The sequence below is a fragment of the Mustelus asterias genome, chromosome 2, assembly GCF_964213995.1.
Source record: "Mustelus asterias chromosome 2, sMusAst1.hap1.1, whole genome shotgun sequence".
NCBI classification, from domain to species: Eukaryota; Metazoa; Chordata; class Chondrichthyes; order Carcharhiniformes; family Triakidae; genus Mustelus; species Mustelus asterias.
Genome location: NC_135802.1, coordinates 77,868,109 through 77,883,669, shown reverse-complemented (window position 1 = coordinate 77,883,669; position 15,561 = coordinate 77,868,109). Strand labels below are relative to the sequence as shown.

Genomic DNA, 15,561 nt, shown 5'->3' with positions numbered 1-15,561 from the left:
CTGGAACTGTCTGGCTTTTAAGAAAACCCCCGTAAGGCATCATTCAGCTATCAATTCTGTTAAAGTCATCCAGGAAGTGTCAAACTTGGCAAGGAACTGTTCAAGAAGTGAATTAGCGTGGGAGTGTAAGGGTGGTGGGGGCATAAGTTGGCACAAACCTGATGACATTGCCAGTGAAGGGAAGGAAAGATCTGAAGTTGTATTCTCGTCAGCGAGAACTGCAATATTCAGTTCTTGAGGCCCCGTTGGCATTCATATGGACAGAGACACATTATTGGCGGCACAGATAAGTTATGAACAATGTTGCGTCCTCTTATCAATAACACAACCCATTGTAAACATTCGCATCAACATATTTTAACCTAAAACCTAAGGATACTAAAGCCATTAAGGACAGATGTTCATAACATCTACCATAATGTCAGGAAAGTAAGGTTCATTTCCAATATGGATGTTCTGCCCAACAGACATAGTTAATCATTGAAACCTAATAATACATGGCTTTGTTTAAAGATGTAGACCTGTATTGTACAACCTCGCTTGGATGAGACTCGTAAAATCCCACCTGAGGTCAACGGAGAACTCCGTTCTGCGAGCCGCACCCGCCAAGAATCCGGGGCAGGTGTGGCGGTAAAATTCTAATGTAGTGTCGTATTCAGTTCAAGTTGCCGAGCTCAAATCTTTTGGTTATTTCTTCAAGGCTACAAAGAAGCCCTCAATTGCACAGTGTTAAAAACAAATACAATTCCTTGAACCAAGGTTTATGGTAGCTTTAATGCAGTCATTAACACCTGTTCATCACAAACAGCTCCCACCAGCAGAAGTTCAAACTGAAGTGTATAAAAAGTGGAGAAGATAAAATCCATAAATATTACTTCAGACCAAAATAAAACTCTAATAACCGGTTATTGTGATGATAGTGTGCCTTTAAGAAATTTATTTTCATCATGTAAAGGATATGTTTAAAAGTCAGCTCTGTTTTATATGGTGCCAATTTGTCTGGGCAGCAGGCAGCTCAAATGTTGAGAATGCAGGATAATGACTGATTTTAGCGAGGGCTGTGTTGTTTAAACAGAGTTAATGCATTTTTGTTTACTTAGGTTACCCTTGGGGGTTCAGAGTAGGATTTGATTAGATTGTTTAGCAGAGTCATGTGTTGATGGGTGGAGCTATGCATGCAGGAAAGACAGTGGGTGTGATTTTACAGCTTCGCTCGACCCGAGACTGGAAAATCCCCCGTAGGTCAATGGACATTCCCACTGTCCGCCCTCGCTCGCTTTGATTCCCATGGTGGTAGAATTCTGGCGAGCGTTTTAGTTTTATTTTTAAAATATCGAGAGCAGTTGCTGGCCGGAGTTGTTTAAATGAGCTCTCTCTGGCTATCTAACTCTCTGAAGATTGTGAATTTTTGGAACTCATTTTGCTGCAGAGGGTGATTGAATAATTTTAAGGCAGAAGTAGATAGTCTATTGTCTAACAAGGGAGTCAAAGGTTACCGGGGATGGGCAGAATGTGGAGGCCACAATCAGATCAGCAATTAACTTACTGATTACCGGAGCAGGCACAAGGGGCCTAATGGTTTTCTCCTGTTCCTAATTCATAATTTTGTAAGAGGCACAAGTCACAGGCACCGCTCCATAATTTTGGTGTGAACTTAACAGAAGGGCCACAAATAAGGGCTGGACCTGGACGCATTAACCCAGATATATATGGGGAGGCAGGGGAAGAGGCGGAAGCATTCTGGATGGAAAGGCCAAAAGTACAGAATTCCCAGTCATTTGGAAGAAAAGGACAGATTTTCATCAGGTTTCCCACCCAGCAGTCAACTTGATTCAATGGCTGCCCCCCATTTGACTTGATAATATTTATAACAAGGCAGCAGAAAGCATTGAGGGAGGTAGGAAGAGATTGTGATAGGGATGGTGGAGGATCGTGATGAGGGGCAGAAAGATTGTGGGTGGAGGGCGGTACCAGTGAGAGATCACAGGACGGAGCATAGAAATTGACATCAGGGAGGGTGAGACATCATGGAGATGGTGTGTTGGGGAATCATGGGGAGGGAAGCAGCTATGTCTGTCGAGCTTGAAGAAAGCACCCATAAGCAGTTGTGTAAATGCACTTATATTGTACAACCAGCTCTTCTCGCCATCTTTTACCCGCCCAGTTTCCCAAGTCCCAGAAAACCCAGCTGAAAAGTTGAGAAACATATAAAAATAGATACACGTTATAATGTTCTACTGACTGACTTGATCTCTGTTGAAAACAGAAGGATGGAAGTAGTTTTGGGTCAGGTTTGAAATCTTTCAAATTTTAACTTCTCATCCAAACCCAAACCCATCCATTATTGGGGTAAAAGTATTCTGATTGAGTTCCATTCTAAAATGGGAATTCCCTACTTGGCCTTGTACAGGTGGAGCACACAGCTGTAATGTATGGTGTGAGTGAGGACACCCTTTGGGTAATTAGACTCTGAATTATTGTGTATAATGGGTAATACTGACTCAGCTGCACATTGATACATTTCCCTAGTTTCATATCCGTTTTCCATGTCTCTGTGACCTGAAGGGAGATTTAGAGGTGTTAGTGGCAGAGGTAATTGTGTAATTAGGGGATGATACTGTCGGACAATGTCTCTGTAAAGTGGGGCCTTATTCTAAGCAGGAAACGGAAATATAGAAAATAGAAGCAGGAGGAGGTCATTTGGCCCTTTGAACCTGCTCTACCATTCATTTTGATCATGGCTGATCATCAAAATCAATATCCTGATCCCCCTCTTCCCCCCAGATCCCTTGATCTTTTTAGCCCCAAGAGCTGTATCTATTTCCTTCTTTAAATCACGCAATGTTTTGGCCTCAACTCCATTCTGTGGTAGTACATTCCACAGATTCCCCACTCTCTGGGTGAAAAACATTCTCCTCACTTCTATCCTAAAAGGTTTATCCCTTATCTTCAAGCTATGACCCCTAGTTCTGGACTCCCCCACTATCAGGAACATTCTTTCACGATCTATCCTGTCTAATCCTGTTAGAATTTCATAAGTTTTTATGAGTTCCCCTCTCACTCTTCTAAACTTCAATGAATACAACTCTACCCAGTTTAGGAACCCCCCCCCCCCCCCACCTCCCTCTCTGAGCAAAGGGGGGCAAATTCAGTTCTCAGTGAATGAGAAGATATGGCAGGAATAAGTCTCTCTGTAAGCAGTGTGATGGACTATAGTTTTAAAAAATTGTAAAATACTTGCATTTTACTTGGGGTGATGGTCCCTTTATGAGCTAGATTTCTATGAAAGAAGTGTTCCTATAAAACTCTGCCAGGTTCCAATAAATAATCATGTGACCAAATTGCCTGAGAGTTAAAACAATAGGAAAAGAAGTGAACCAGAATGAATTATAAAGGTGAGTGGGTTCTTGGGTATAGCTCTATGTTCAAGCAGTTTGTGTTTGTTTTGAGAACAATCTCACTGTAGAGCAAGCAGAATTCAGTTGATATTGTGTGTGTGTTGGTTGAAAGGGTTTTTAAAATTACCTTGATAACAGGGGGGCCTCTACTAACTGTAAATTGGATTTCTGGAATAGCCAAACTGAGAATAAAGAGAGAGAGCATTTTGGATGCAAAATTCCAGAGTTATAGAATTTTAGAACGAAGAGAATTCTGAACAGGTTGCACTTAATTGTTAATGGGAAGAGTACAGCCTTGGGACAGTTAGAGTAGATTTGAAGGGAAAACCTTGATGGAAATAAGTAGAAGACTGAAAAGATCACAGTCTACAAATCTTTGACACAGTGCCCAGATCAAGTGGTTAATCTTCCACTTTCTGATAAGTACCTGACTAGAGTTTGGGGGATGTCAGTCAAATGATTGTAAAAGGAAAGTTAAGTTTGGAAGTTTGGTTTAAAGTGAAGGTAGCTGTGTTCATTGTAATTTTTATATGTAAATGACTACTTAAGAGACTGTGTGATTATTAGTATTCATGTTCTTTGATTTTGTGTAGTAGAATTATTTTGTTTTAAATCATGAATCTTGTGGGTTTTATTGCTTTAGTAAATACCTGGGTTTACAGGTTTGATTCTAAAAGAAACATGTGACTGGGGGGGCACAGTAGCACAGTGGTTAGCACTGCTGCTTCACAGCTCCAGGGTCCCGGGTTCGATTCCCGGCTCGGGTCACTGTCTGTGTGGAGTTTGCACATTCTCCTCGTGTCTGCGTGGGTTTTCTCCGGGTGCTCCGGTTTCCTCCCACAGTCCAAAGATGTGTGGGTTAGGTTGATCGACCAGGTTAAAAAAAAATTGCCCCTTAGAGTCCTGAGATGCGTAGGTTAGAGGGATTAGCGGGTAAATATGTGGGGGTAGGGCCTGGGTGGGATTGTGGTCGGTGCAGACTCGATGGGCCGAATGGCCTCCTTCTGCACTGTAGGGTTTCTATGATACTAGTCTCTACTGAGATCATAATAGTTGCTAGAAATTTAAATGACCACCACTAGAGCAGCCTCACTGTCCCTCAAGTACATTCAGCTATCACCCCTGTGTTTCCTGATCTACTCTGGATCCCGGTCTGCCAATCCCCCAAACTCAAACTTCTTAATCTCTTGTTCAAATCCCTGTATGGCCTCACCTCTCACTGCCTCCATAACATTCTCCATCCTTACACCAGTCTGATATTCTCTGATCTATTGTGCATTTCCCATTCACTTCATCCGCCATTTGCAGTTATGGCTATAGCTGTCTTGACCCATTCCAAAACTGCCCTGCTACTCCACATCCATCTCCTCCTTTAGGCGCACCTTTAAATCCACTTTTTTAGTCAATTTGTTAGATGCCCTTCCTAATATCACCTCCTTTGGCATGAATTTGATTATTGGCAGATTATTGAAGCATCTCTGGACTGTTTTCTGTGTTAAATATGCTACATAAATGAAATTTGTTCTTGAAGATTTGCTGATGCAACCAATAAGACCTCCCCTTTTTCCAGTATTGTATCACTACATAACTGTAGTGATTGGTGAAAGCTCTTTAGATAGAGAGCTGGATCCTGCTGCATGACATGGCTAAGTTTTTCTTGAATGAATGGATGGTTCAACTAGTATTGAAGTACATTGACTCAAGCTAAACTATTGCAGAAAGCTGGTATTGCATAATAATCCAATTAGCTCTTCATGGCTGAGTACATAAATAATTCATATTTTCTGAGTCTATTATAAATATGTTAACAAGGCCAATGAAGTATCTCTATCTTAGCTGGTCTGCCGTGCATGATGTTGCAGTTAATGCTCTTGGCTTCTTTTTCTGCTGCTGCAGAATTACTGATAAAGTTGTGTCGGTATCCATTAATTTATCAAGGTTAATAGGATCTGAATTGCTTTGAAAACACAGATAATTTAATTCTTGTTTATTTCTTTACAAATAGAAATATAGAAAATGTAGAAAATTTGAGATCAATAAAACCCATTATTTTAGTGATACCCTAAGGAGCACGTTGTCCCATTGTCCAGCATTCACCATTCCTTTGATTTCCTGAAGCTATAATTGCTGCCAATTCTCCAATAGCAAATTAGTGGTGGTGAATTAGCAGAGCCATTTTTATCATATTTTTCCATTTGCTGTTGAAATTATTCTTAGAATCATAGAACAACTACAGCACAGAAGAGGCCAGTCGGTCCACCGAGTCCACACCGACTCTCTGAACCATTATCTTATTCAGTTCCTCCTCCCTATCACTGTAACTCCACACGTTTATAATCGCTAATCCATCTAACCTACACATCTTGAGCCACTAAGGGGCAATTTAGCATGGCCAATTAACCTAACCCGCACATCTTTGGATTGTGAGAGGAAGCCGGAGCACCCGGAGGAAACACACGCAGACATGGGAAGAATGTGCAAACTCCACACAGTCACCCAAGGCCGAAATTGAACACAGGTCCCTGGAACTGTGAGGCAACAGTGCTAACCACTATGCCACCGTATCACCCTTCGAGGAATGTTTTACCTAGAAAGGACAGAATGCTGTGTCAGTTGTAAAAGGACAGTTTAAAGAAGGGTGGACTCAATTATGGACCATTCTTACAAAGTTGGAGGGCATGGCTAAGCCAGCATTTTGCATGTGTGATGCGCGACAATCAAGCACGAGGTACAAGGCTTCAGCGATTGAAGGCTTTTATTGACAAACAATGGAACTATCTAACACGAGTACACCAATCCAGACTGGAGGGGTCCCGCCTGAGCAGAGGGTCTTATACCTCTCCCCAGGAGGCGGGGACCGACCGGGATGTGCCATAACAGCATCCACCACAGGTATATTAATCCCACAGTGTAAACACCCTAACCCAACAACAACATTGTAACAACCCCACAGTGGCAACACCCTAACCCAACAGTAACATTGGAATAACCCCACAGTGGTAACCAACGATGGTTCACCACATTCACCCCTCCTTTGAAAACAAAGGCCGCGGGGTGCGAAAACAGATTACATATATACAAAATCTACAAGTCCAGACGGTCTGGAGGACCGCACTGTCGCTGTGATCTCCTCAACACCGGTTGCGACACCGGAGCAGGTGCTTGCGGTGGCGTTCTCTCCAAAACAGCGTCCGGCTGTCCCCTCGAGGACTCACGGGCCGGTTGACCCTGGTGAAGCGGTGGTGCAGGGGATCCTGGTACCTTCTGTGGTGGCGCTGATCTCCGAGTCTCAGGCAAGCTGTACATGGGAGTATAACTGTTATGCACTGGTCCCGGTGCTGACCGCGCCATGTCTGGGGAAGAAAGAAGTGAAAGGGGGTTCGTGACAGGGGGTATAGAGCGACAGGAGTTGCTACGTCCCCTGCGGGCGCCAGGTCTCGAATCGAGACTGTGTCCTCTCGCCCGTCAGGATATGCCACATAGGCATACTGAGGGTTGGCGTGGAGGAGTTGGACCGGTTCGACCAAGGGGTCGGACTTGCGGGCCCTCACATGTCGCCGCAGAAGGACGGGTCCTGGGTACGTCAACCAGGCTGGTAAGGAGACCCCCGAGGATGACTTCCGAGGGAATGAGAACATCCTCTCGTAGGGAGTAGCATTGGTTGCCGTACACAGGAGGGAGCGAATGGAATGAAGCGCATTTGGAAGGACCTCCTGCCAACGGGAGACTGGAAGGCCCCTGGACTTCAGCGCCAATAGGACAGCCTTCCAGACTGTAGCATTCTCCCTCTCCACCTGTCCGTTACCCCTAGGGTTGTAGCTCGTGGTTCTACTAGAGGCAATCCCGTATGAGAGCAGGAATTGCCTCAAGTCGTTACTCATGAACGACGAGCCCCTGTCGCTATGTATGTAGCAGGGGTACCCGAACAGGGTAAAAAGATCACTGAATGCCTTAATCACTGTGGCAGTCGACGTGTCCGCACAGGGGACAACAAACGGGAACCGGGAGTATTCATCTATGATATTGAGAAAATACACATTCCGGTCCGTTGAGGGAAGGGGGCCCTTAAAATCCACACTCAGCCTCTCGAAGGGGCGAGTGGCCTTGACCAATTGTGCCCGGTCAGGTCGATAAAAGTGCGGTTTGCATTCTGCGCAAATCCGACAGCTTCTCATTACAGACCTGACATCCTCCACCGAGTAGGGCAGGTTACGGGCTTTTATGAAGTGGTAGAGCCGAGTGACCCCAGGATGGCACAGGTCATTATGGAGGGCGTTCAAGCGGTCCTCCTGCATGATAGCGCATGTTCCGCGCGAGAGGGCATCCGAGGGCTCATTGAGTTTCCCTGGACGATACATAATATCGTAATTATAGGTGGAGAGCTCAATTCTCCACCGCAAGATCTTATCATTCTTGATCTTGCCCCTCTGCGTATTACTGAACATAAACGCCACGGATCGTTGATCCGTGATCAGGGTGAACCGCTTCCCCGCCAGGTAATGGCGCCAGTGTCTGATGGCCTCCACAATAGCCTGAGCCTCCTTCTCCACCGCTGAATGCCGAATTTCGGGACCTTGAAGGGTGCGGGAAAAAAACGCGACGGGCCTGCCTGCCTGGTTCAGTGTGGCGGCCAGGGCGAAATCTGATGCATCACTTTCCACCTGAAAAGGGATGGATTCATCCACCGCGTGCATCGTGGCTTTCGCAATGTCACTTTTCAAAGCCTTGAAGGCCAATTGGGCCTCCGGCGTGAGTGGGAACGTCGTGGACTTGATGAGCGGACGGGCTTTGTCCGCGTAATTGGGGACCCACTGCGCATAATAAGAAAAAAAGCCGAGGCATCTCCTCAGTGCTTTTGCGCTAGCGGGCAAGGGAAGTTCCGTAAGGGGGCGCATACGGTCTGGATCAGGGCCGATGACCCCGTTTTCCACCACGTATCCCAGGATAGCTAACCTGCGCGTACGGAATACACACTTCTCCCTGATTCAGGCGAGACACAGTGCGCAGAAAGTTCTGGAGGTTTGTGTCATGGTCCTGCTGGTCATGGCCGCAGATGGTGACGTTATCCAGGTACAGGAAGGTAGCCCGCAACCCGTTCTGGTCCACCATTCGGTCCATAGCACGCTGGAAGACCGAGACCCCATTGGTGACACCAAATGGAACCCTAAGAAACTGATACAGACGACCATCCGCCTCAAAAGCCATATATTGTCGGTCCTCTGGGCGGATGGGGAGTTGGTGGTAGGCGGACTTAAGGTCTATGGTGGAGAACACCCGGTACTGCGCAATCTGATTGACCATATCAGATATGTGCGGGAGAGGATACGCATCCAGCTGCGTATAACGGTTAATGGTCTGACTATAGTCGATGACCATCCGGGGTTTGTTCCCGCTTTTAACCACCACGACCTGCGCTCTCCACGGACTAGCACTGGGCTGTATGATCCCTTCTTTGAGGAGCCGCTGAACCTCAGATCTAATGAAGATCCGGTCTTCAGCGCTGTAATGCCTACTTTTAGTAGCGATGGGCTTGCAGCCTGGTACCAGATTCTTAAATAAAGAAGGTGTGGTGATCTTTAGTGTGAAAAGATTGCATGCGGGGCGCTTTGGACAATTTGGAGGCTGCGGCTGATTCCCTACTGCCAGCGAAGGGAGTGGCCCACCGTACCGTAGGATCACACTCTTCATGTGGACCATAAAGTTTAGTCCGAGGAGAATTGGCGCGCAAAGGTGCGGCAACACAAGGAGCCTGTATCGCTCGTAAATTGTGCCCTGCACCTCCAGGGTTACCATACAATGTCCTTGGATCGGTACAGACCGGGACCGTGATGCCATAGAAATTGTCTGTTTGGCAGGTAGAACCCGGAGTCCACACCTCTTTGCAGTGTCAGGGTGAATAAAACTCTCGGTGCTCCCACCGTCAAACAGACAATACACAGTACGACCATTTACCTTGATGTTCATCATCGAACAGTCAAGCCTGTGATGCTTTGTCTGGTCCAGAGAGATCGACGCCACCGTTGGCCCTTGGACGTCACTGCAGGCAGCCGAGGTTGATACTGAGGACCCCTGCTGGTCGCTCCTGGTCGTCGTCGACCACGATGGCCGCCCCCATGAATCGCACGTGGGTGAGGGCGCCAAGCGTAGCGACTCCTGGTGGTCATCTTCCTCCTCCGCCAGGCACGATGGCGTCGTCCTGGATTCGCACGTGGTCGGACCTCGTGGATACTGCGACGCCGAAGGAGATTGTCTCCGCTCTGGAGGGTCACAGGCTGCACTGCCGTTCTTGGGCTTCGATCTGCAGACTTTCGCGTAGTGCCCCTTTTTACCGCACTGACTGCAGATCACTGTTTTAGCTGGACACTGTTGCCGTGGATGCTTGGCTCCTCCGCAAAAATAGCACCGCTGGCCGCCTGGAGCTGCCGCCGTCGTCAGGTCGATATGGGAGCGCGAGCCCGTGGGGCGAGGAGGGATTTGTGCTTGCTCCTGCCACGTTGTCTCCACGTGGTCTTCGGGGTACAGAGCCAAGCTTTTCGACGCTGCCTCCAGCATCTCAGCCATCTCCATCGCTTGGGTCAGGTTGAGGTTCCCTTTCTCCAGTAGTTTAAGCCGGATGTACGAGGACCCTACCCCTGCTACAAACGCATCTCGGGCGAGGTCGTACATGTACTGCTCAGCCGACACAGCTTTGCAGTCGCAGCCCCTGGCAAGCTGCAAGAGCTCATTGGCGTAATCCTCCATGGTTTCGCCCGACTGCCGACGTCGTGTAGCGAGGAGGTAACGAGCGTGAATCTCGTTGGGTGGTCTCGTGTATCGTTTTTTCAAGAGCTCGATGGCCCTCGGGTAAGTGGTGGCCGCACGAATCGCGAGATAGACCGTGTCGCTTACCCTCGCGTGGAGGACCTGGAGTCTGTCGTCGTCCGTAGTAACTGCTGCAGAGGCCGCCAGGTAGTCCTCGAAACACTTCAGCCAGTGGTCGAAGGTGTTAGAGGCACCGACCGCACGTGGGTCCAGCGTCAGACGCTCTGGTTTCAGCATTTGCTCCATACTCTCTTTACTGTTGAGAGTTTTGTGTTTGTCAATAAAATTGATGCGCGACAATCAAGCACGAGGTACAAGGCTTCAGCGATTGAAGGCTTTTATTGACAAACAATGGAACTATCTAACACGAGTACACCAATCCAGACTGGAGGGGTCCCGCCTGAGCAGAGGGTCTTATACCTCTCCCCAGGAGGCGGGGCCCGACCGGGATGTGCCATAACAGCATCCACCACAGGTATATTAATCCCACAGTGTAAACACCCTAACCCAACAACAACATTATAACAACCCCACAGTGGCAACACCCTAACCCAACAGTAACATTGGAATAACCCCACAGTGGTAACCAACGATGGTTCACCACAATGTGTCTGCTAGAGAAGCTGATGTTGCCAATGCAACAGAAAGGAAGAGACATTACCAATAATTGTTGGGTTAGCAATGTTAAAAAGAAGCATTGAAAAGCTTGGTAGTTCTCCAAATAGAGAACTCACCCTGTCCAAATGGGATGCAACCGGAGTTACTGAGGGAAGTAAGAGCTGAAATTCTGGCCCCAATCCTCTAATTTTCATTAGATATTGGGAGGATGGTGAGACAGTACTTGAGGGGCACTGGGTGTCAAGGAACTGGAAATTGCAACGGTTACATCTCTATTTAAAAAAGAGCAGATGGGTAAACCTTTCAACTGTAGGCCAGTTAGCCTGACATCAGTGATGGGGAAACTTGAGCATCAAATTCCCAACTTATTGTAATGGTTACATTGCCAAATTCAGATACTTGGATAATTCAATTTTCTTTACATAAAAGCAGATTTGGATTATTTAGAGTAGACAGCATAGGTCTAGTTTATGTTCACTTCTCTTTGTTTGTAAAATGGAACAGTTGCTGAAATCTCGTCTTTACTTTCTTTCCAGAAAAAGCTACAAAATATTGTGATGAAACGGGGAACTGGTTTAAACATCCGGAAACCAATCGAACTTGGTCCAACTATACGTTTTGTAACAAATTCACAGATTATAAAATAAAGGTAAGTCTTATTGACCATTAACTCAGCATCCATATAAGTAGAATTTTACACTCCACCCTGGAGGTGAGGGGGTGGTGGTGGGGTGGGGGGGCGGGGGGTGGGGGGGGGGGCGGTGGTGGTGGTGGGGGGCGGGGGGGGGGTGTGCGGGGTCGGCCAGGCATGGTAGAACTGAGAGATCGGGTAGGAAGGTGCTGGGTGGCAATTCTGCCACTTACCCAGCCCTCCTGATTAAGTCAAGGGGTAGACAGGTTGACTTTCAGGAGGCCTTCCCACCTGGAGACAAGTTAAGGCCTTTAAGTGGCCCTGGGCCACATTTGCCCACATCTCACCTGATGAAGGAGCAGCGTTCCAAAAGCTTGTGATTCCAAGTAAGCCTGTCAGACTCTAACCCGGTGTTGTGGGACTTCTTACAGAATAATGTTTTCAGGCGCAGAGAGACATTAGCAAGCAGAGTGCATTTCATTAACACTGCACCACCTTAGTGTTTGAGTGGGGGGGGAATGAAAGGGAGATGGGTGAAACTGGCCGTATAATCTATCCTTTCTTTATTCTAGAAATGGTGGCCCCTTACTTTTTTGGCGAAGGTCTATTGAGCAAGCTTATTTTGATTCCTCTTTCTTCATGTCTATAGTGCTTTATTTCCTGGATCACATGAGGACTAATGTTAAATCAGCCCACTGTTATCTCAGACTTTTAGTTGGTATCCTTTTATCCATTAGCACCAATAACTTTTGTTTAGTTGTGTTCCGTTTCCTTTCATATGATTCATCATTAGAACTGGAGTAAAGTTGGTTCTTTAACAAACTTCAAATACACCCTCAAGAGTAAAGTGGGTTAAGTTGAACAAATGCTCATATGTGATGAATGCCACAAGAAACATTTAAACATGTTACAATAGTTTATTTGAATACACATTTTGACCCAGTCACTTACATAATATTAAATGTCCATAAAGATTCTAGGAAATATAAATATCTTTTGAAAATTATCACACCAATGCAATTAACTTTTTCTACTCATTTCAGTTGCCTATTTGTGCACTTTAAATTTTCAACTAAATTCCAGAATAATACTTGGAGAATGAATAATAAATATTTTTTTAAAAGACATTGGTTCTGTGGATGCATGGCTTTCCCATTGTAAGTGATGTTATCTTTTCCTCTTATTAGATGGCACGCATCCTTTACTATATGGCTGTGGTGGGTCACACACTGTCAATTATATCGTTACTGATTTCCCTGGTTATTTTCTTCTATTTCAAGTAAGTAGATCAACTTTCATCTAGTTATTTCCAATCCAAACATGAAGAAATGTATAACTAATGCATAGTAGCAACGTAAAACAACTAGTTTTTCCTGTTGCTCAAATTCTTGACATACTTTACCCTTCCACAGCAATCTGAGGTCGACCGGCACTTTTCAGGTCTGAAACCTTTGGTCCATTTGTGAGGATGCACAGATGTGTATGATCTGGCCGGGCTAGCCATCATCCCCCAGGGCAGCGTTGATGTGCCAAATACAAAGTCAGACTTGCACAGTAAAGAAGTGGTTTGAGCCTGATTGATGAGATCGCTGATCAAGCCAATCTTGCTGCAAGTGGATCTGGAGGAATGCCAGTGCATATATTGGATTAGCAGAGAACACATTAATGGGTTTCTCAACCAGCACATCAAGAACAGAGAGCTCAATCGACTTCTCCAGTTCAAAGGTGAATTGAATCACAGGATGGAGTGCATTACAGTGTGTAAGGAAATTCCAACATGCAAATGCAGATTCAGAAACAGCAAATGTATCATCTATATAGTGGAAATATTCTCGGGTTAGGAGGTTAGGGGTCATTCCATCAAAAATGCATTTCTCCTGGAAATTGGCAAAAATGTCAGTGAGAGCTGGGCCTGGTGGCTAATCCTGACAGCACCATATATCTGAACATACATTATGTTGTTCCAGCTGAATTCAACACAACTACTGGCTGAAACCAGTTCAGCTCTGAATCAACCAGACCGACATGTCTGATGAAGTGGAAAATTCATTTGAAGGTCAAGGGTGAAATCAGTCTTTGTTGGAGAAAAGTTCTCTTCAGACGCTTTCTCCAAATGGCCAAATGGATCAATGTCCTTCCTAACCTCAGGAGGTTTAGTATAAAAAGTGGAGGATACATTGGATTAGTAAATTGTTATGATTCCAGCTGCTGATACTGGATGAATCAGATTCCAGATTGAAACCTGGCTTAATAGAACCTAGCTTTGTTTTTTGCTAAGGAATTGTGGAGGAAAGTTATTGAACAAATTCACAGGTGTCTGCTGATGAACTTTTAACACAAAGAATAAAGAATTTATTAAACAAGAAAAATGAACTAGATTACACTGGACAAAATGGTTAGAAAGATCTTAATACAGTGACAATATTGTGCCTTTAAGAAATGTATTTTAATTATGTTTCTCTGCAGTTTTTTAAGCAGGCCTGGCCTTTCTGTTTTGTTGCCATGGTGTCTGCACCGGTGTCCTCTAAATGTTGCTGAAGCAATACAATGAGCACCTTGTTTATTTTTAATCTGGCCTAGTGCCGTGTCCTGGAGTTTTATGACCCTTTTGAAATTGCTGGTGGTGAATAATTGACAGGTTAGGTGATGCCTACATGGGCAGTTTTTTTTCACAGTAAAATTCAAGGTTTTAGTTTCATTTTGGTCAGAACCTGCTTGGACTGCAGGCTGAAAGACCTTCGCAAACAGGATCTACAGCCTTAATGTACTTCCACTTTAAGATGCATAGGCTGTCTTTAAGAGGTGCAGGCTAGCTGTAACTTGCGTCAAGTACACATGTACCTAGGCCTCCTGCTGAGGTGCAGCCAGTCAGCACCGCATTTAATACTGGGTTGCATGCCCCAATCATGATGATGGGCAGGCAGCATGAACTTTGTGTACAGTCTGCCTCAACTCTACTGGGTGCAGGATACTGGTGTACCATCAACCTGATGCCTACCCATGGGGCTTGTGCAATCTTTAGTTCAGTGTGCAGTCGGACATTGTATACAAAAGAGGAGATAAAAAAATTATAAATCCTTAACATAATGAGCTGGACTTTTTAAAACATGTCTTGGTATAAATTATTGAATTAACTTGGTTTGGCACAAATGTGCCATTGAATTTTTCTGTCTGCTGAGACGTCAACCTACAGTGATGCCAATTTATATCTCCACAGGATTCTCTTGCCTTTCTCATAGTGTTAACTATATTCCTTTTAACATCTGATCAAATAAAACGCAGAATATTGCCAAGATAATCTACCATTCTCACACTGGGGCAGAGTGATATAGCTATATACTTCAAGGATATTTGTCTTTGTATTCATCCAATAAACACCCCACATCTGACCAACGAAATGGACAGAAACTCTTCAGTGAAAATATGAACTTTGTAGGCAGGTGGAATTTACACAACTGAAAAAATATGTACTGTTTCATGCTGGGAATCTTTGTTAAACAATCAAAGTACAAGTTACTGTTTGCAGGGTGTTTAGTGTTCCATGGCAGGCAGTCCTCAAGCTTTCAAACACAACATGACCTTTTCGTAACGTTTTGGATTATTTGACCACTTCAATGGTTTTTGAAAAGAATTACGTTCAGAGATATTTTCATTCATTTTAAATGCACACAAAGCTGCCATTGCCAAATAAAGAAATGCAAATTCCAAGTAAGACGTTTTCCTCCCTGAATAAGGATAATCTGCAGATTTAACTGGCCCAGGAGAATGCTCTCACAATCAAAAGGACAGACACAAAGACATTTCCAGCTATCAGCTTCACCCCAGCTGTTATAGGTTTTTTTCCAATGACTGGGCTGGATTACTCCAAAGAGAATTCCTGAAGAGGGCTGAGAACATTCCAACACAATGAAAGAAAGTCAGCCAAAAAAATATCGGTCCAGTGGATCCGATGACACAAATCCTATCATTAAGTTAAAGGTGAAATCGGTGGATAGTTTTTTTTAAAAGCTAGATGAAGGTAGTGGTCAAGAATTTCTGCGAGTGTCACCCTGAATCAGCCAAACCAACGTCAAAGATCGAAGAATTTTATGTGCAAGTTCCACTGAGTTTAAG

At 45.1% G+C, this 15,561-nt stretch overlaps 1 protein-coding gene across 1 annotated transcript in view; it reads left to right on the top strand.

Annotated features, from left to right (window-relative positions):
* Positions 1–15,561, top strand: part of calcr (calcitonin receptor) — a 304,999-nt gene that overhangs the window by 165,467 nt on the left and 123,971 nt on the right. Inside the window, exons 8-9 of the mRNA XM_078237649.1 lie at positions 11,354–11,466; positions 12,636–12,727. Coding sequence (XP_078093775.1) covers positions 11,354–11,466; positions 12,636–12,727 — 205 coding nt within the window. The remainder of the gene's footprint in view (positions 1–11,353; positions 11,467–12,635; positions 12,728–15,561) is intronic.